This window comes from Neofelis nebulosa, chromosome 16 (genome assembly GCF_028018385.1).
Source record: "Neofelis nebulosa isolate mNeoNeb1 chromosome 16, mNeoNeb1.pri, whole genome shotgun sequence".
Classification (NCBI taxonomy): domain Eukaryota; kingdom Metazoa; phylum Chordata; class Mammalia; order Carnivora; family Felidae; genus Neofelis; species Neofelis nebulosa.
Genome location: NC_080797.1, coordinates 12,027,835 through 12,049,868, shown reverse-complemented (window position 1 = coordinate 12,049,868; position 22,034 = coordinate 12,027,835). Strand labels below are relative to the sequence as shown.

At 45.0% G+C, this 22,034-nt stretch overlaps 1 protein-coding gene across 4 annotated transcripts in view; it reads left to right on the top strand.

Moving 5' to 3' along the window:
• The first annotated feature begins 13,714 nt into the window (after positions 1–13,714).
• The window catches only part of NT5M (5',3'-nucleotidase, mitochondrial), a 28,861-nt gene continuing 20,541 nt past the window's right edge, over positions 13,715–22,034 (top strand). The window contains exons 1-2 of one of the 4 annotated variants that reach the window (XM_058705947.1): positions 13,715–14,176; positions 17,336–17,436. In XM_058705947.1, the coding sequence (XP_058561930.1) occupies positions 13,907–14,176; positions 17,336–17,436 (371 nt within the window). In that variant the 5' untranslated portion in view covers positions 13,715–13,906. The remainder of the gene's footprint in view (positions 14,177–17,335; positions 17,437–22,034) is intronic. The other 3 variants (XM_058705948.1, XM_058705946.1, XM_058705945.1) reach the window with 3 other exon arrangements.

Below are 22,034 nucleotides of genomic sequence, written 5' to 3'. Positions count from 1 at the left end.
TATGAGCCAAAAATTTGCCTTGATTGTTTACAGTTTTACTGTTGAAAGTTTATTTAATTATTGAGGGGGGAGGGGCACAGAGAGAGGGAGAGAGAATCCCACGTAGGCTTTGCACTGTCAGCGCAGAGCCTGACGTGGGGCTCGATCTCGCGAACCATGAGATCATGACCTCAGCCAAAATCAACAGTCAGATGCTTAACTAAGCTACCCAGGCACCCCCAAACTTTTATTGTTTAAGTTCCCATGGTGTTTTCTCTTACTTGTAGCTACAGGCATCCTGATACAGCACTTTAATGGTCCTCCCAAAAAATCCTTGGAGGCAGATTTTATTGTGTGAGGCATAGGGGCTATTCACAAATACTCCATTTCTTTTCCTTCCACCCTCCTTTGAAGTTAAGTGTGACTGTGACTATGTGACTTCATTGGTCAATGAAACACAAGAAGTGGCATGTGTCACTCTTGGGGTAGGGGTCTTAAGTGCCAGTGAGCGGTTCCTCCTCTGTCAGGGTGCCCACGGATGCAGGTGTTGAGATGGAACCTCCATCAGCATGGGTCCCTGACTAGGGTGGGTCAAGCATTCCTCAGACCACTTTGGACATGGAGTTCTGTAAAAATGACCTCAAAATCTAGAGGATTGGCATTTAGTGCTTCAGAAACACTTATTATCTCACAATTTCTGTGGATCAGGAATTCTGTCACAGTTTACGTGGGTACCTCTGCCTTAAGACTCTCATAAGACCGCAGTCAAGGTATTGTCCAGGGCTGTGATCTCATCTGAAGGCTTGATGGGGAGACAGTTGGCTTCCAAGCTCATTTGCATGGTTATTAGAAGGATTCAGGTACTCACAGCTTTAGGACCTCAGTTGCTTGCTGATGGTTGGCTGGAGATCTCTCTCAGTTCTTTGCCATTTGGTCCTCTCCATAAGGCCACTCATAACATGGCAAGTGGATTCCGAGAGGGGTGGGACAAGATGCAATACTGAAGTCCTAGCCTTTTTTTGTAATCTAGGTGCAGCCCACACCCACGAGCAGGGATTTTTCACAAGTATGACTCCTAGGAGGCAGGGCTTCCTGGGAGCCATTTTGGAGGCTGCCTACCATAATGAGTGAGAAGTAAACTTTTGTTAAGCAACTGAGAATTTGGGGTTGATTACTGCTGCAGCTTAATGTAGACTATCCTCATTTGATACAACTTCTATTCTTTAAAAAAAAAATTTAATGCTTATTTATTTTTGAGAGAGAGAGAACATGCGCATGAGCAGAGGACGGGCAGAGAGAGAGAGGGAGACGCAGAATCTGAAGCAGGCTCCAGGCTCTGAGGTGTCAGCACGGAGCCTGACATGGGCTCGAACACAGAGCTGGAACTTGTGAACCGGGAGATCATGACCTGAGCCAACTGAGCCACCCAGGCACCTCAATACAACTTTTGTTCTTCATTGTTCCAAAGAGGAAACTGATGCTCAGAGAGATTTAGGTGCTTGGCCAAAGATACATAGTTGGTTACTGGCAGAACTAGGATTTAAATCTATATCTGACTCCAGAGTCTGAACTTCCATTCACCGTATACACTGTGCAAGTGTGAAATGTGGGGATGGAAAAGGCCTTCAGTGTCAGTCAGCGGGACAGTAGCAGCCCTCCACATCACTGCCAGAGTATACAGCAATGTGGGGTGAGCGGGTGAGAAGAAAGAACCCAGACAAAATCACGCCCTACTTCCTTGCACTCTGCTCCAACGCACTTTATATTCCCAGATTCACCACCTTTCTTTGATCACTTTAGCAGGTCCAGGTTTCTACCCACAGCCACATGCAGAATTGGCGTGTTTGGTTGGTTGTTTAGAAGATGGACAGAATCAAGAACGATTTGTCTGAGACTATTTTGTCAACCCCTTCCTATTACTGATGAGTGGATGAAGGCCAGAGAGGAGCTGTAACTTGCCCGAGGTCCCACAGCACACTAGTGGCAGATATAGGAATATGACCTCCGTTGCTAGAATCCCAGTCCAGGCTTCTTTTCATGCAGTATATGGCAACTTTGTAGAAATGCTACCAAGCAGGCATCAGTGGCCTTTATATGTTAACAGCACAACCTCCTCCGAACAAGCTGTGCCTTGTACGGAGCTAGAAGGGTAGTCGAGGTAGAGCTTTCCTAGCTGTATTCTGGAGGATCTACTCTCCTTTCCTTCTGCTTCTACTTGTAAAGTTCCAAAAGGGATTTTTGATACCTCTAATTTAATTCCTCATGCCCATACCACAGCCTATTTCCACTCTAGGCTGCATCCCATTCTTTTTTTCAGTCCAGCTAGTGATGCTTGAAAGCCAAATTTATACTATGGTCTTTGAATAGCCAAAACAATCTTGAAAAAGAAAAACAAAACTGGAGGTATCACAATTCCAGACTTCAAGTTACATTTCAAAGTGGTAGCGATTAAGGCAGTATGGTTCTGGCATAAAAACAGATACAAATATCAATGGTATAGAATAGAAAATCAAGAAATGAACCCACAACTATATGGTCAATCAATCTTTGACAAAGGAAGAATGAATATACAGTGGAAAAAAGATAGTCTCTTCAACAAATGCTGTTGGGGAAATTGGACATTTACATGCCAAAGAATGAAACTGCACCACTTTCTTTGACCATACACAAAAATAGGTTAAAAATGGATTAAAGACCTAAATGTGAGACCTGACACCACAAAAATCATAGAAAAGAACATAGGCAGTGACTTCTTTCACATCAACCTCAGCAACTTCTTTTAAGATATGTCTCCTGAGGCAAGGGAAACAAAAGCAAAAAGAAACCATTGGAACTACATCAAAATAAAGAAGTCTCTGCACAGTGAAGGAAACAACAAAAATAAAAGACAACCTACTGAATGGGAGAAGATATTTGCCAATGGCATATCTAATAAAGGGTTAGTATCCAAAATATACAAAGAACTTATACAACCCAACACTCAAAAAACAAATAATCCAATTAAAAAATGGACCGAAGACATGAACAGACATTTCTCCAAAGAAGACATCCAGATGACCAACAGACACATGAAAAGATGCTCATTATCACTCATTATCAGGGAAATGCAAATCAAAACTCCAATGAGCTATCACCTCACCCCTGTCAGAATGTCAAAAAGAAACAAGTGTTGGCAAGAATGTGGAGAAAAAGGAACCCTCTTGCTCTGTTGGTGGGAATGCAAACTGGTGCAGCCATTGTGGGAAACAGTACGAGTGTTCCTCAAAAAATAAAAAAAATAGAACTACCCTATGATCCGGTAATTGTACTACTGGGTACAACACCCTCCCCCCAATACAAAAACACTAATTCAAAGGGATACATGTGCCCCTATGCTTATGGCAGCATTATTTGCAATAGCCAACTATGGAAGCAGCCCAAGTATCCACCAATAGATGAATGGATAAAGAAGAAGTGGTATATATATATAATGGAATATTACTCAGCCATAAAAATAATGAAATGTTGCCATTTACAACAGCTAGAACTAGAGAGTATAATGCTAAGCAAAGTAAGTCAGTCAGAGAAATACAAATGCCATGTCATCTCACTCCTATGTGGAATTTAAGAAACAAAACAAATGAGCAGAGGGGAAAAAAAGACAAACCAAGAAAGAGACTCTTACTATAGAGAACAAACTGATGGTCATGGGGCAGTGGGGCGGTGGGAAGGAATGGGTGAAATAGGTGATGGAGATTAAAGAGTACATTTAGCATGATGAAAAAAATATATAATATGGTTTGATGGAATTTCCAGTGTTTGTAGATGTAAATGTGACAACTACAACAGAAAATGGGAGTGTAAATGGACCTTATAGTGGTAAGGTTTCTATATTCTACTCGAAGTGGTAAAATATTTATTACTAGTAGTATATGAAAAGTTAAGTATGTATTGTAACTACTAAAAAGTAAAACTCAATCGATACATTAAAAATACTAAAAATTTCAAATAATTCAAAAGAAGGCAGGAAATCAAAAACAGAGGAAACAAAGAGAAAACATAATGAAATAGTAGGCCTAAATCCAATATGCACAATTACATTAAATATAAATGGTTTAAACACACTAATAAGAGAATTGAGATTGTCAGAATGTATCAAAAAATAGATCCAAGTGTATGTTATCTATAAGAAACTCAGCTCAAATTAGTGCAAAGATAAAAAATAAAAGGATGGGAAGAGATGCTTTGAAAACATAGTGAAAAGAAAGTTGGAGGTGGTTGTATTAATATCAAACATAGTAAGATTATGTACAGACAGTTGTTCATAGTATTCTCCTATCCTTATAGTGTTTGCAGATTCTGTAGTGATAAATCCTACACGGAAAATTAACAGATAAAATAATGCTGAAAAAGTCAATTCACCAAGAGGATAAAACAATCTTAAATATATATAAACCTAACAGAACCACAAAATGTATAAACCAAAAATTGACTTTAAAAACCCTGAAATTGGGGTGCCTAGATGGCTCAGTCAGTTAAGCACCAGATTTCAGCTCAGGTCGTGATCTCACAGTTGGTGGGTTCGAGCCCCGCGTCAGGCTCTGCGCTGACAGCTCAGAGCCCGGAGCCTGCTTCAGATTCTGTGTCTTCCTCCCTCTCTGTCCCTTCCCTACTCTCTGTCTCTTTCTCTCTCAAAAATAAATAAACATTAAAACAAAACAAAACCCTGAAATGGACAAATCCATAATTATAATTGGAGAATTTAACATTGCCCTGTAAGTAATTGATAGAATAAGTAGACAACAAATCAGCAATGAAATAGAAAAACCAAACAACACCATCAACTGACTGTATCTAATTGACATTTAATATAACCTTCACCCAATAACAGCACAATACACATTCTTTTCAAGTGCATGTGGAACATTCACCAAGATATACCATGTAGTGGGTCATAAAACAGGCCTTAACAAATTTAAAAGAATTGGAATCATACAAGGCATGTTCTCTAAATAATGGAATTAAAGAAGAAATCAAAAAACAAAAAGATAACTGAAGATTTTCTAAATATTCGGATTTTAAAGAACACACTTCTAAACAGTTTACGGGCTGAGGTAGAGGTCTCAAAGGAAATTAGAAAAAAATTAGAACTGAATGAAAATTAAAAGACAATGTATCAAAATCTGTGAGACGAAACTAAAGCAGTGCTTAGAGAAAATAGTATAGCATTACACATTATATTTTAAAAGAAGAAATTCTTAAACAATTTAAACTTCCACAAAAACTACAGACTAATATCCTTCATGAATATAAGCATATAAACCCCCAACAGAATATAAGCAAATTGAATTCAGCAATAGATTTATTTTTTTTTAATTTTTTTTTTTTCAACGTTTTTTATTTATTTTTGGGACAGAGAGAGACAGAGCATGAACGGGGGAGGGGCAGAGAGAGAGGGAGACACAGAATCGGAAACAGGCTCCAGGCTCCGAGCCATCAGCCCAGAGCCTGACGCGGGGCTCGAACTCACGGACCGCGAGATCGTGACCTGGCTGAAGTCGGACGCTTAACCGACTGCGCCACCCAGGCGCCCCGAATTCAGCAATAGATTTAAAAAAAAAAAAAAAAAAAAAGGTCATACCATGACTAAGTAGGGTTCTTCTCAGGAATGTATGAGATGTTCATTGTTTGAAAATCATTGTAATCCATCCAACAACAGCCTGAAGAAGAGAAAACTGTATGATCCTATAAACTGCCGCATGCAGAAAAAGCATTTGCCAATATGCAACATCCATTCATGATTTTAAAAAACTCTCAGAAAACTAGGCATAGGAAGGCACTCCTTAATTGGATTTAAAAACAGAGGGGGTGGGGGGTGGGACCTACAGAAACCTCACAGCTAACATGATTCTTAATGGTGAAAAAGTGAATTCTTTCCCCCAGGATGAGAAAAAAGACAAAAATGTCTTCTAAAATCCTAAAACGAAACAGCTAATCAACACTCAAATGTCTTAGTGTTTAAAATCTTTGAGGCTTTGAGGCACCTGGATGGCTCAGTCGGTTAAGCATCCGACTTCAGCTCAGGTCATGATCTCACGGTTCCCGCATTTGAGCTTTGCATCGGGCTCTGTGCTGACAGCTCAGAGCCTGGAGTCTGCTTTGGATTCTGTGTCTCCCTCTTTGTCTGTGCCCCTCCCTGGCTCGTGCTCTCTCGCTCTCTCTCTCTCAGAAATAAATAAACATTATTTGAGCCTTTAATTTTTACATAAGAACTGACTGGACTATAAATGTCATGGTATCTTCTATCTGCTTCATATCTAAGGAAACTATGAAACATACATACTCGAGGCATAGTGTATTTTTTTCCTTTCAGTTTTTTCTTTTTTTTTTTTTAAATATATTTGAGAGAGAGAGAGAGAGAGACAGAGCATGCGCAGGGGAGGGGCAGAGAGACGGAGACAGAATCTGAAGCAGGATCCAGGCTCCGAGCTGTCAGCACAGAGCCCGACATGGGGCCCAAACCGTGAGATCATGACCTGAGCCAAAGTCAGATGCTCAACCGACTGAGCCACCCAGGCGCCCCTTTCTGTTCAGTTTTTGACATATAACTCACATGCCATAATCTTTCCCCCTTGTACAATTTACTTACAATTCAGCTGTTTTTCATATACCACGAAGTTGTGCAGCCATCACCACTACTTCATTCCAGAATATTCTCTTCACTCCAAAAAGAAGTCACTTTCCTATTAGCAGTCACTCCCCATTCCCTCTTACCTCTTCCCATCCCCTGGCAACCATTAATCTCCTCTCCATCTCTATGAATTTGCCTAATATGGAAATTGCAGATAAATGAAATTATGCAGTCTGTGACCTTTTATGTCTGGCTTCTTTTACTTAGCATAATGTCTTCAGGGCTCATCCATGTTGTAGCGTGTCACAATTTCCTTCCTTTTCCAGGCTGAATACTATTCCATTGCATGGATAATACCACACTTTGTTTATCTGTTTATCAGTTGATAGGCAATTGGGTTATTACCACCTTTTGGTTATTATGAGTAATGCCGTTATGACTATTCGTGTGCAAGTTTTGGTGTGGATATAGTCTTTCAATGTTCTTGGATTTATATCCAAGAGTGGAATTTGTGGGTCATATGGTAACTCTAAGTTTAACTTTTAGAGGCCACGGCCAAACTATTTTCTAAAGTTGTGGCACATTTTACAAGCCTACCAGTAATGCGTGAGATTTCTTGTTACTTTACGTTCTTGCTGCATTCAGAATTTTCAGTCTTTTCAATTTTAGCCACTAGTAAGTATATAGTGGTATCTCACTGTGGTTTGGATTAGCGTTTCCTTAATGAGCAATGATGTGGAGGGTCTTCTCTGTGCTTCTTGGCCGTATCTTCTTTGGAGAAATGTCTGTTCGTACCCGTTGCTCGTTTTATGTTGAGTTATTTGTCTTTTCACTGTGGAGTTGTAAGAGTTCTTTCCATACTCTGAGTAAAAGTCCTGTTCCAGACATACGATTCGCAAACATTTCCTCTCATTCTGTGGGCTATCTTTTTACTTTCTTGGCAGGCCGCTTTGGAGCATAAAAAGTTTTAAATTTTGGTGAAGTCTTTTCTTTTTTTTCTTGGGCAGAGCATATCTGAAAAACATCCTGACGTACCTTCCCCTTATGAGTTAGCTGGCTTCTTTCTCTTTACCCCTTTTGCTGTATAAGCTTAAGCCATGAGGTTTATGCAGCCCCAGAAAGGGAAGGGGAAATAGCAGCAGTTAGAATACAAAGGCCATTTGATTCAAAGTCAGCTTTTGGGTTAAGATTTCTAAATTCTAGGGGCGCCTGGGTGGCTCAGTCGGTTGAGCATCTGACTTCGGCTCAGGTCATGATCTCACAGCTCATGAGTTCGAGCCCCGCGTCGGGCTCTGTGCTGACGGCTGGGAGCCTGGAGCCTGCTTCAGATTCTCTGTCTCCCCCGTCTCTCTGCCCCTAACCCACTCACATTCTGTCTCTGTCTCTCTCAAAAATGAATAAACATTAAAAAAAATTTTTCTGAATTCTAAAAATTCCCTCCGTATAGCAAAGGAAATGCATGGTGTTCTTTGCCGTGGGGAGCACTCTATCCAAAGGGAGCTTCTAGACACCTAGGAAGAAATGGGAAAGGCTTCTGGAACCAGGAGCTTGAGAGGAAAATTAGATAGGGAAGCAGTCAGATGCTGGCCCTGGCTTCTTCTCACTCTTGAGTCGAAAGCCTCAAAGGGCAGGTCAGTTAGAAACCACAGCGTTCCCAGAGCTTCCCTGGCATCAACGGGGAAGGGGGCAAGCCCTCTTGGAGAAGGATCGTGTTAACTTGGTGCCAGATCAGCACGGCTCCTCACTGGCAGGCCTGCAATATCTGAGGGAGGTGTCTAGCACCAAGTGGACCTGAGGTAGCGTCCTGCACGGGCTATGCTGTGGCTCACGTGTACCCAGGGCTGCAAGGAGACGGTCCGAACACAGAGGCTGCAGTTCAAGGACTCTGTGAAGAGGCAACAGGCCAGGACCACAGGCATCTCAGTGTAGACCAGCCCGGGGGGTGGAGGGGGGGGGGATTGGTACAAACAGCTATGCTCTAGAGACAGCAAGAACAGCACGCAGATCCAAGCTTCTGCCCGCCTCCCACCGTGGAGTTATGAAGCCTTATTCTTGCGGCCATCATGTTGCCTGGGAGGAATCACCAGCAAACACTAGCCTGGACAGTGGAAGAAGACACAGGTCCAAGCGGTGGGGTGGGAGGAGATCCTATCTATTTTATGCAAAGACAATGCTTTCGGCAGGCGGGGTCCCACCAATAGGGCAAAATAATCCTTTTTATCATAAAAATCAACTTGGCACACTGTAGGCTATTTTTAATTCACCAAGAACTCTTTGCGTGCCTTTCACATGCCAAGCATAAGAAGGAACCTGGGGAAACATGTAGTGAGTCACTGCTATGGCCCATGGGTGAATGAAAGAACATATGGAAAGCCTTTGGCTCAGTGCCTGGCACACAGTAAGCCCGCAGTAAATGTGAGTTCTCTGTCCGCCCTAACACGGTTAGCAGAACATCTAGATTAATGCAGAGGTCGGAGGGTCATATGATGAAAAGGATTGGTTTGAAGTCATATAGACTTGATTTACAGGCCCGCTGTGTGACCTGGGAAAAGTTACTCTACCTCCCTGAGGCTGTTTCTACCCTGTGAAATGAAGATACCTACCTGTGGGGTCATTGTGAAGATACAACACGATAAAGTGCTTGCACGCTGTGTGTAGGTCACCATGACAGATAAAGAAAACAACATGTGAGGTAATACAACCGATACACATTGAGTGCTTACTATGTGTATGACTCAGTTCTGAAAGCTCTAAGTGCAAAAAGTCATGTCATTCCACAAGAACCCTAGGAGGCAGGTGCTATTATTATTCCTGTTTTGCAAATGAGGAAATTTAATGAGTGGTGTTTAAAGACATGTCAAAGTGTCAGAGCTGGTAAGTGCCAGAGTCAGGATTAAAATGGAGGCGGTTGAACTCCAGAACTTGCGTCCCCAGTCACTGCGCTACAGTGCAAAGATCAGGTACCAGGTTCCGATCAAAGCCACTAATGCATGGAGACCATTTCACAGAGCTTGGCCCCTGAGAGACACTCGGTGAAAGATCGATGTCATTGTGTACATGGTGGCGCTTGGAATCCGACCGATTTGAATCCCAATTCTAACACTTACTAGTGACCTAGTGTATTAGCGACCTATTGATGTGTAAAATTACCCCGAAACTCGGAGGCTTGAAATCACATTTACCATCTCACAGTTTCTGAGTTACAAATCTGAGACCAGCTGAGGTGGGTGGTTCTGAGCCAAGGTCTCTCGTGAGATTGTAGTCAAGGTATCAGTTGAAGATACATCATCCGAAAGCTTGACTGGGGTGGAAAGGTCTGTTTCTAAGGTGGCTCACTCACATGACTACTTAACGTCAGGTGGTCTCAGTTCCTCTCTGGGTATTGGCAGAAGGCCTGAGTTCCTTAACATGGGGACCTCTCCATGGGGCTGCTTGAGTGTCCATAGACATGGCAGGGAGAGTAATGAGAGAGAGAGAGAAAGAGAGAGAGAGAGAAGCCACAATGCCTTTTAATGACCTATTCTTCTACCATGTTATAGGTCAGAAGTGAATAAGTAAATCCAGCCGTATCCCAGGGCACAGGAATTCAGCTCCATCTTTTGAAGGGACATGTATCAAAATCATTTATTTAAAATGACCACATCAAGGGGCAAGTTATTAATCTCTCAGTGCTTCAGTATTTTTATCCTTTAAAATGGGTTAATATTAGTTTTCTTCGTAGCAACTTTGTGGGTTAAGTGAGACAATTCACAGAAAGAGCCTAGATGGTGCCTGACACATAGGGGGCATCCGTATCTGTTAGCTCTGATTGCCATTTATTATTAGCTATGCTGAACATGGCTATGTCTCTTGTCACTTAGTCTCAGTTTGTTCACCTATCAAATGGGATTAGTGATATCTACTCTGTTCAAGGCACATAAAAACTGTTTGCTGAATGCATGCACAAGTGAATTTATTGAATACATACTATGTGTCAGGCCCTGTTCTAGGCACTAGGGACATAAAACTAAACAAACCAGACAAGGTTTTACCCTATGCAACATACATTCCAAAAGGGGAAGACAAAAAATAAAAACCGACAAGTAAACAATAAAGCAAATCATTAAAAAAAAATTTTAATGTTTATTTAGTTTTGAGAGAGACAGAATGCAAGTGGGTTAGGGGCAGAGAGAGAGGGAGACACAGAATCTGAAGCAGGCTCCAGGCTCTGAGCTGTCAGCACAGAGCCCGACACGGGGCTCAAACTCATGAGCTGTGAGATCATGACATGAGTTGAAGTTGGACGCTCAACCGACTGGGCCACCCAGGTGCCCCAAAGCAAATCATTTTATTAAAAAAAGTTTAATGTTTTTATTTATTTTTGAGAGAGAAGTGGGGGAGGGGCATAAAAAGAGAGACACAAAATCCAAAGCAGACTCCAGGCACTGAACTGTCAGCACAGAGCCCGATGTGGGGCTCAAACCCATGAACCGTGAGATCATGACCTGAGCCGAAGTTGGATACTTAACCGACTGAGCCACCCAGGTGCCCCATAAAGCAAATCATTTTAGAAAAATGAAGCAAAACATGGTGTTGTATGAGAAATAAAATACAGTGAGATAACCCACCAGAATGGCTAAAAAGACTGACAACATCAAATGTTGGTGAGTATGTGGAACAAACAACTCGCATACATTGTTTATGGGTGTGTAAAATGGCTCAATCAGTTCGCAAAATATCTGGAAGTTTCTTATAAAACTAAACACACACCTTTCCTGGGACTCAGTGATCCCGCTTTAGGTATTTACTCAAGAGAGAAGAAAATCCACACCAAGACTTGTATGAGTTCATAGATGCTTTACTCATAATAGCCCCAAACTAGAAATAGTTCAGTGCCCATCAATGGGAAAATGGACAAAATGACATATATTCCTGCAATTAAATAGAATTCAGCAATAAATCTTCTGATACAAGGTAAACAACACAAATGATTCAAAAACATGCTAAGTGAAAGAAGTCACAAAACAAATATATAATATATGATTCCATTTATAGTTCTAGAACAGGCAAAACTCATCTACGGTGAAAAAAAAATGAGAACAGTGGGAGATGGGTTTGATGGAGGAGGAGCAGGAAGGAACTTTCTGGGAAGATGGAAATGTTCTAGAGCTGCATTGTTTGACATGCAGGCCACCAGCCATGTGGATCATTATTGTTTTTATTTTTAATTTTTTAATGTTTATTTATTTTGAGAGAGAGAGAGAGACAGAGACAGAGACAGAGAGTATCCCAAGCAGGCTCAACGCCATTAGCATAGAGCCCGACATGAGGCTCAAACCCACGAACTGTAAGATCATGACCTGAGCCAAAATCAAGAGTTGGACGCTTAACCAACTGAGCCGCCCAGGCGCCTCCATGTGGATTATTTAAATTAAATTATTCAAAGTTAAATAAAATGGAAACTTTGGCTCCACAGGTGCAATAGGCACATTTTGATTACTGAACAACCACACATGGCCAGTGGCTACTGTATCCGGATAGCATTGTTCCATATCTTCCTAGGGATGAAGTCCTAGGGATGAGTTGTCAAATCTCATGGAATGATAAAGTTAAGATTTGTGCATTTCATTTGTAAAATTTGCCTTTAAATATATTGAACTCCCTTAAAGCTACCTAGGCTGATGTGTTTAGGGGTGGGGTATGCTGCTGTCTGCAGCTTACTCTGAAATGCATCCAAGAATAAGATGGGCTGATGGATGGGGAGGCGCACTGACGTATGGTAAAGCAAATACAGCGAACTGTTAACTGTGGAATCCAGGTGGTGGGCATATGTATCTTCACCATACAAGTCTCTCAACTCCTCTGGGTGAAAACTTTTATAATAAAATTAGGAAGCAACACATGGTGACATAATTAAAGAATGAATATCCCAAGTGGAGAAACACGGTGGGGAGTCTTAGTGAGGGGGTCAGGGAGTAACCAGACAAGGTTACTTGCAGGATCACATTCATTCACTCACTCACTCATTCAGGATGCAGGGACGAATCAGACCTGGTCTCTTCCCTTGAATCCGGGAGACGTCAGGAGAGTAACCACTTGTGCCAAGGTGCTGAGGACCTACTATGTGCCCCGGTTGGAGCGTGGGTCAGTGGGACAGCACAGCCCAAATACTTTCTTAACTGCTCCACACTGCTTCCTTTTGGCTCTACCTCTCTGGCCTCAGAGTGGACTACCTTACCCTTCCTTCACCATAATTTCAGAAAGATCCAAAAATGTCCGTTCCATCAGGGTGGGGACTTTGTTCACTGCTTGATATCCACCACCAAGCACATAGGAGATGTTCGGCAAGTATGGTGCCAAGGAAATATAAGAATGAAGCTTGTGGTCTCAGTGGCCTCTCTACCCCCTAAAGCCTCTTTCCCTGCTTCAGGACTTTGACCTTGCTGCCTTCTCTCTCTGGACCGATCGGTCTTTCTGGTTTTTGCATCCCCTATTCTCATCATTTATGTCTCTGCTCCAGCATCACCTCCTGCAAGAGGCCTTCCCTGACCACCCTGCCTGTCTCCCCACCTCTCCATCATCATGTGCTTTTTGCATCATCGTCTGCTTTTTGTTTTTGTTTTTTTTGTTTTGTTTTGTTTTGGGTTTTTTTGCTAAAAAAAAAAAAAAACCTTTACCAGGGTACAAAATAATATATACTTATAGATTTATTTGAAAATCATCAGTTTTATGAAGGCTTTGTAATGTTTGCATCAGCCTCTTCCCAGATACTCGCTGTAAAGCAGGGAGGCTCTCCGGGGGCACATCATCCTGTTTTGGTTCCTTCATACTGTTGCCACTCTCTGAAAAATTTTTTGCCCGTTTTGTACGTTTGTTTGCTTTTCATCTGTCTCCCTTCTAAGAGGTAAATTCCAGGATGGATGGCAGGGACCTGGTCAGTTTTGTCCACAGCCCCATACAGTGAATGCTCAGTGACACAGCCTCGCTCCATCAGCGCGCACTGCTCCTGCAGTCACGCTGCGGCTGTGGGAGGAGGCAGTCCAGGCCCGGGGTCCCGGGAGAAGATGCGAGTGGAGAGCAGGGGACTGTGGCCTGTCCCCAAAGCCCCGCCCCCTGAGCTCCGCCTCCGCCGGGGCGCGTGCCGCAGCCTCGCTCTGGGGCCAGAGCCTGCGCGCTGCGCCCCGCGCGCCCAGCGCCCCGCGCCCTGCGCCCCGCGCTGCCCGCGCGCCCGAGCCGGCAGGGGTTTCTTTCCCCCGTCGCGGTCATGTCTCCGGGTCCGGCCCGGCGGGGTGGCGCGGCCCAGGCCCCGGCGCCCGCGGCGAGCGACCGCCAGGGACCATGATCCGGCTAGGCTGCTGGTGTGCGCGGCGGCCCCGCGGCGCGGCGTTCCCCGCGGGGCGGCGCTGGGGGTCGGGCGGGCCGGCGGGCCGGGCGGGCGGCCGCTCCCTGCGGGTGCTGGTGGACATGGACGGCGTGCTGGCCGACTTCGAGGGCGGCTTCCTCAGGAAGTTCCGCGCGCGCTTCCCCGACCAGCCCTACATCGCGCTGGAGGACCGGCGCGGCTTCTGGTTGTCGGAGCAGTACGGCCGCCTGCAGCCCGGCCTGAGCGTGAGCACCCCCTCGCCCCAAGCCCCGGCCCCGCTCGGCGCCGCCGCGGGGCCGCCGTTCCCGCTCCGGGGCCCCGAGCCCAGCCCGGCGGGACTGAGGCCCTCCTTCCCGGTCCTGGGCCGGGAGCCCGCGTGACCTTGGGTGGGTCATCGCCCCGAGCCTCGGGGTAGTCTTCGTGTGAAAGGGGGGCCTGGGGAGGACCGAGGGCGCAGCCCTGCGCGCAGGAGCTGGTGGCTGTCCTCTCAAAAGTCAGGAGAATAGGAAGCGTAATATACTGTCTTCAGCACACTTTTTAAGTTTTGGTGCATTTGGCCACGAGTCTTTTAATTTTTTAAATGAAATAAATGTTACAGGTAAAGTCCTCTTTGACCCCTGCCACGGTCACGTGCCCACTTCTTCATCCTCGCGAATTTGATGAGTGTCTTTACCATTCTTTTTTTGCCCTTTTCCATGAATGCATTAGTTCCCAGTGGTATTTGAGGTCCAGCGAAGTGGAGTGCTGCACATCACACAATGCGTCAGTGGTCAAGATGGGGTGGGATCAACTCCTTGGTTTATCCCCTTGCTCTGGCGGCCCTGCTGAACCTGAGCCCGCCACATCCCCCTGACTCCTGATGTGCTCTGCTCTCTGAGTCTGCGATGGATGGAGGGGAAATATCCAGGCACGTTTATAGACAGATGGCTTGGTTTGTGAGCTTAAACTGTTTGGTGAAAGGAACAGGATTTTGCCTTGCCCGCTTAAAGAGGCTGGATGTTTTCTGGCATCCCTTGATTGGCCACCTAGGGTCCCCTAGGTCACCAGAAGTTTGATGATGATGATGGTGGTATTAGAGCCTATTTTGTATCCGTAGGTTGACTGCATTATCTCCCATGTGAGATAGACATTATATCTCCATCGTGCAGGCGAGGAAACTTGTCCTAAGTCATATAGCCAGGGCTCAGCTAGGATTGGAACCCAAGTCCGTCTGCCTCCCAAGCACATTTTTATTTCGCCACCCCAAAGTCCTCTTCTCTGTCCTGCTCTAACAAGTAACTTTTCTTTCGACTTAGAAAAGGTTACTTGACAATAATTGGTTTGTTGAGAGGCAGGTTGAAAAGAAAATCAAGCACCATGTCTCTCTTAACACCATGCACTTCAGAAGGTGACTTTCCCAGAGTTCTGTGTGCTCACTCCTCCCAGCTCTAATGGCTGATTACCAACTTCGAAGTGGAGAGAATACCCTAGTAATTTTTTTGCGGCCTCAGTAACATACCCCCCTGCTCTGTGTGTGTGTTCATTTATAGACGGTGCACGGTATTGACAGTCTGGGCACCTTGTTTCCTTCCAGAAGTGTATTAGGGCAATAAAATAAAGCCCGTCCCCGATCCTGGAAAGGACAGTGGCTTTTGCAGTCCTTTGTACAAGTGTGCAGGCCCCAGGACTAAGGAGATGAATTACCATTTTCTAAGGACGAGGCAAAGGAACAGAGCTCCTGGGACACTAAGGAAGGGGTGTTCTGGGAGTGACGTGCTGAGTTCTGCTTCTGGGAACATTGCAGGAAATGGGATTTTAATAAATGAACACGTGCCCTTTATCCCCAGCACAGCTCACAGCAGGACATCCCCGGGTCTCACCTGGGCTGAGCTGGCCCAGCATCTACAGTTAAAGACAACCAATCAGTCAACCCAGCTTAATTATGTAGGCACATCTGCTTTACAAAACACTGCTCTATCTGTATCCCCTTTGGTCTCCACGGTGCTCTGAGGGGTCACCGGGGCTCAGATGGAAGGCAGTGCTCATTTTAACTGACTTGGAATGCCGCGTGGTCAGAACAGTTGAGGAACTGAGCCCAGAGACAGGAAGTGCCTTGACCAGGGTTTCAGAGCCCAGTTAGTGATGGAAGGAGGGAGAGGTGGCTGGGATGCTGTCGAGTGCGCTTTCCACCAGCCTATGCTGCCTCTGTGTGAGTCAGAAGCCAAAAGTCATGTTCTGACAGTATCACCCATAAGTGGCCTTGAAAAAACAATCCTCTGTAAACGTCAGTTTCCTTATCAGTAAGCCAAGGATAGCAATTCTTGCCCCTTGTGGGATGTGAGGCTCAAACAAGAGAGAACAGACATTAGCAAGAGTTACTCGTTTGCTTAATCTCACACAGTTTGCAAGAATATGGCCCGTGTGATCTCAGGGTTCTCCCTGCCTGTATGACACGGTGGTTCTGGAGTGTGTGGCCTCTGGCCTGGCAGAGACCCTTGCTGCACCACACACATGGGGTTCAGGTTCCTGCTCCTCAGAGGACTGGGTCTGTCTTCCTTCCCCTTGTCCCGGGCCAGGAGAACTGTGGCATTCTGCAGACTTGGTTTTGGCCCCGTAACACGAGGTAGAAACTTCTAGCCCGGGACTTGGGAGGTGGTGTTCAGCTCTCAGCAATGCCACCGTTCCGCTGGGTGACATTTCAGAAAAACCCTTCCCTATTCAGAGCCTTGATTTTCTCATATGACAGATGCAGGTCTGGATTTTTGGCTTTCAAACTTTAGAAGCAGCAGAATACGTTTTACACAAAGTACTTACTGACATATCAGTGCACAAAGCAGACAAAAGGGCTGTCGTAGTTGATATGAGTGAGGAGCCTGGAGTTCTGCTCAACTGGCCTTCCACCTGCTCTCCACCAGCACCCCCCCCTTAACCTACACTGCACAGAGGTGCGCTGAAAAATCTCTAAGTTCCTCCAGCTCTTGAATTCAAGGACTCTAGTGCCATGGCAAGACCTGGTCCACCCTCAGAGCCTCTACAATGCCTCTGGCCGTTCGAATCAAGCAAGTGCATATGATTCATGACCTACCTTGGGTCCCAGGTGGCCCTAGCCGTGCCTCTAGCAGAGCAGGCTTCAGAATTCATGGCCCCTGACACCTTAGCTGGTCTCTGCTGGATCCTTGCTGAAGTCGGAGCCCCTGGAGAGGGGCTGGAACACACATACTCCATGTGACCCGCCCTCCCCCTGGGATGTGTCCTTGTGTGTGTGTGTGTGTGTGTGTGTGTGTGTGTGTGTGTGTTGGGGGGTAAGGGGAGCGTGGAAGGCTCACACTCTTATTGTCAGCAGCTCTTCCCAGCTGTGCCGTCCTTGTGGTGAGGCGAGGTGCTGAGTACCCTGTAAGCCGCATGTTTCTCTCTCGTCTTCTTAGGAGAAGGCCATTAGCATATGGGAATCGGAAAATTTCTTTCTTGACCTGGAGCCTCTACCGGGGGCTGTGGAAGCTGTGAAGCAGATGGCCAACCTAGAAAAGTAAGTTTGTCTTCCCGCCTCAGTATTTGCGCCTTCCCCCTGCCGGCGCCTCCCCTTCTCCCCTGCTGCCCCCACCCTCTGCCGCCCTGCCTTCTCTCTCCCTCGTCCCTGCACAGGCCTCCATGCTTGTTTCTTCAGCCCTGGACATGGTAACACCCTGAGTGACACACACTCAGCCTGTAGGCTAGTAAGGTGTTTTGATCCAGTAACAGGAGAAAATATTGAGTCTAACGGGACCTGGGTGACTGGGTGCTGGATGAGCCCGTATTCAGCAAATATCTGAGAACCGACTCTGTTAGATGCTCCTGGACACCAGTGATACAGAGACGAACAACACATCGTCCCGCCGTCTTGGAGCTCACAGCCCTGCCGGAGAGTAGGTGCTGACGTTAAAGAATCTCACAAGCAGAGATAATCACGGACTGTGATCAGTGCTGAAAAGGAACAGAGTAAAGGGTACGAAGGGGCCTAACAGGAGACCTAATGAGAAAGGTGGTGAGGAAGCAGTATTGTGTGAGGTATTTCTGATTGCTTCTGGTGGAGCAGTTGCTTCTGTGAGCTGAAGCTCCCGCTCCATAACCACCCACTAAAATCCATCAGCAGTTACAGATGATGGCCTTCCCTGAGGACTTAAAACAGAAAACACAAAAGCCATCCTGAGATGTAGTTCGCGTGCCGTACAGCCATTTAAAGTGTCTAATTCAACGGGTGTGTTCGCAGAGTTGTGCACTCATGACCATGGTCAACTTCAGAACACTTTCATCACCCCCAAAAGAAACCCTAAACCCATCAGCAGTCACCACCCCTTCTTCTCCTTCCCTTGCAACCCTAGGCAGCCACCGTCTACTCTAAGACTCTGTAGATTTGCCCGTGCGAGACATTTCATGTGCATTTCATGTCCATACACTGTGTGGTCTTTTGAGACTGGCTTCTTTTATGCCGTCTTGTGTTTTCAGGGTTCATCTGCTTCCTAGCACAAATCAGTACTTCATGGCTGGGTAATATTCCACGATACGGATATGCCACGTTTTGTTCATCTGTCCATCAGTTAGTAGACGCTTGGGTTGTTTCTGCTTTTTAGGTATTAAGAATAATACTGCCATGGACACTCAGGTACAAGTTTTGGGTTTTTTTGTGGTCATATGTTTTCGTTTTTCTTAGGTGTGTATATACCTAGGAGCAGAATTGCTGGGTCTTGCGGTAAATCCATGTGTAACATTTTGGGGACTGCCAAACTTTTCCAAAGTGACAGTACCATTTGACGTTCCCGTTAGCAATGTATGAGGATTCCATCACACCCTTGCTAACACTTGTGGGCTTTTTTTTTTTTTTTTTTTTTTAAAGGAGGCTTCACACATAGCATGGAGCCCAGTGCAGGGCTTGAACTCATGCTCTGAGATCAAGACCTGAGCTGAGATGCAAAGTTGAATACTTATAACCAACTGAGCCACTCAGGCTCCCCGTGCGGTCTTTTTTATTGCAGCCGTCCTAGTGGGTGTGAAGAGATATCTCATCGTCCTTTTGATTTGCCATTTCTCTGAGGGCTTATGCTTTGAGCATCTTCTGGTGTGCTTTTTAACCATACGTTTATCCTTTTTGGAGAAATGTTTATTCAGATCCTTTCCTACTTTTTTTCAGTTGGGTTATTGATCTTTTTTATTGCTAATTTTTGAGAGTTCTTTATTTTAGATAACAAGTCCCTTATCGGATATATGATTTGCAAATATATTCTCTCATCCCATGTGGATTGTTGCTTTACTTTCTTGGTGGTGTCCTTTGAAACCCAAAGTTTTTATTTGGATATAGTTCACTTTACCTGTTTTTCTCTTTTGCCCCTGTGTTTTTGCTGTCGTATCTAAGTATCATGTGCCTTAGCCAAGGTCACAAAGACTTGCTCCTGTGTTTTCTTCTAAGAACTTTATAGTTTTAGCTCTTACATGTAGGTCTTTGATCCATTTTGAGTTAATTTTTGCATAAAGTGTAAGGAAGGGGTCCCACCTCAATCTTTTGTCAGTGAAAATCCAGTTCTCAGAACCATTTGTTGAAAAGACTCTTTTTTCCTTCTATTGAATGGTCTTGGCTTCCTTGACAAACATCAACTGACCATAAATGTTTAAGATTTATTTCTAGACTTGTATAAACTTTTATTGGTCACAGTTTTGCTTGAATTTACCAGCCTGGCTGACCAATCAAACATAAGGTATGATTTGGTCTTTACTGTGCCATATAAATGCCTCCCCAAATCATCAGTGTTCAAAGTTCCACCATTAGAACTTTGAGTTAGAGTTTTTCAGACTCATTTGGTTGGCAGTTTAGTTTTAGACTTGAGTCAGGTCCTGCAGAGTACTGTATTTCATTCTGGTGTATGATTTGAACTTGATTTATGGTGGAATACTGTTGTACGACTTCTTCCACCTACAGGAAGAGCCTAGAGGGGCAAAGCGTATGTGTATCTGCACTGAAGCTGTTCAAAATTCTATTTGGGTTTGGATCAGCGTTTCCTGGACCACATTCAGCCAACTGTATTCTGGGGTGCTAGATAGCGTAGTGGTTAAGGTTATATCCTAACTGGAGTTGGGCTGCCCAGGCTCAAATCCGGGCTTTTCCCGAATCTAACTCTGAGATGTTGGGCAAGTTATTAAACTTTCTGGGTCTCAGTTTCTTCAAGTGTAGAAGGAGGGTTATGAGAAAGTCCTCAGTATATATAGCTCCTGGCACATTGTAAGTGCTCAGTAGATGTTAGCTGCTGTGGTTGCTATCCTGCAAGATTTAATAGGTATGCAACAAAAAAGTATTCTTTAACCAAAACACTATGGGGGGGGATTGGATTAAGATCAGACTTCTAAGGGCTTCCAGACTGCTAGTGTGTGCATCATGACCCTTCACTGGGGTAGCAGAGGATATAGCATTCTTCATATGTATTCTAGCCTAGAACACTTTTCCCCCCACAGCTTCCCTGTTAACGCTTTTGTGAAAATGCAAGTCTAGACCATACCACAGGTCTTGTACTTCCATTTGGCTCCTAACAGGGTAGATTCCTAAGGTCAGTCAGTGCCCAAAGTTTGGACAGAGAGAGAGAGGGATCTAGTCAGTAACTAAGTGGATAGCTTTGTATCTAGTACCGAAATAGACAGAGGCCAAGGTTTAAAATGTTACTTAAGGGGGCGCCTGGGTGGCGCAGTCGGTTAAGCGTCCGACTTCAGCCAGGTCACGATCTCGCGGTCCGTGAGTTCGAGCCCCGCGTCAGGCTCTGGGCTGATGGATGGCTCGGAGCCTGGAGCCTGTTTCCGATTCTGTGTCTCCCTCTCTCTCTGCCCCTCCCCCGTTCATGCTCTGTCTCTCTCTGTCCCAAAAATAAATAAAAAACGTTGAAAAAAAATTTAAAAAAAATAAAAAAAAATAAAAATAAAATGTTACTTAAGGAATATTTGTCAGGCATCTGCTACATGCTAGGCTTCCTAGAAGATGCTGCAGATACAGAAGTAGGTAAGAGATCTTGCCTTCAAAGAGTTCACTAGTAAACAGATGACTAGAACATAGTTCTAGAAGTGGCGTGGTAGATGTATGAATACAGAAGGCAGGAGCTAACACTCCCCAGAGGAGGTGGCGACACTTGAGCTGTCATCTTGAAAAATGAAAAGGGATCTGGCAGGTGCAGAAGGCAAGGGGGTGTCAGGTAGGAGGGGAACAGTGAGCGAATACCTTATCTGCCCACTGTCCTAAAACAGCCTTCCTGGCATGCTGTGTCCTTCCTCCACCAGCGCCGAGCAGGGGCTGTGCTTCCTCGGACTATCTTCAGTGGCAACTACCCTTTTTTTCTTAGTGTTTATTTTTATTTTTTGGTGGGGGAGGGGCAGAGAGAGAGGGGGACAGAGGATCCAAAGCAGGCTCTGTGCTGACAGCAGAGAGCCCGAAGCGGGGCTTGAACTCACAAACCTCGAGATTGCGACCTGAGCCAAAGTCGGACGCTCAACTGACTGAGCCACCCAGGTGCCCCTACCCTTTATTATTATTATTATTATTATTATTATTATTATTATTCAGTAATACACGAGTATATTCTTATGAAAAATGCAGTGTGTACATATGTGAAAAAATGTGAGTTGCCCATTTTCTCCACTCTCCCATGTACATCTCCCTCAACCCCGCTCTTTCTATCCTCGTTAACAATTTGGGGTGTATGCTTACAGACCTTTTACTTTTTTTTTTTTTGTTTGTTTTTTAACGTTTATTTATTTTTGAGACAGAGAGAGACAGAGCACGAACGGGGGAGGGGCAGAGAGAGAGGGAGACACAGAATCGGAAACAGGCTCCAGGCTCCGAGCCATCAGCCCAGAGCCTGACGCGGGGCTCGAACTCACGGACCGCGAGATCGTGACCTGGCTGAAGTCGGACGCTTAACCGACTGCGCCACCCAGGCGCCCCTAACTTAGATTTTAAAACCATGGGCTTGGGGCGCTAAGTTTGGACAGGCAGTTTTCCAAAGAAGATATGCAAATGGCCAACGAGGGCATGAAAATTGGCCCCGACATCATTCGTCTGTAGGAAAATGCAAATCAAAACCGTAATGAGATACCACTTCGTACCCACAAGAATGA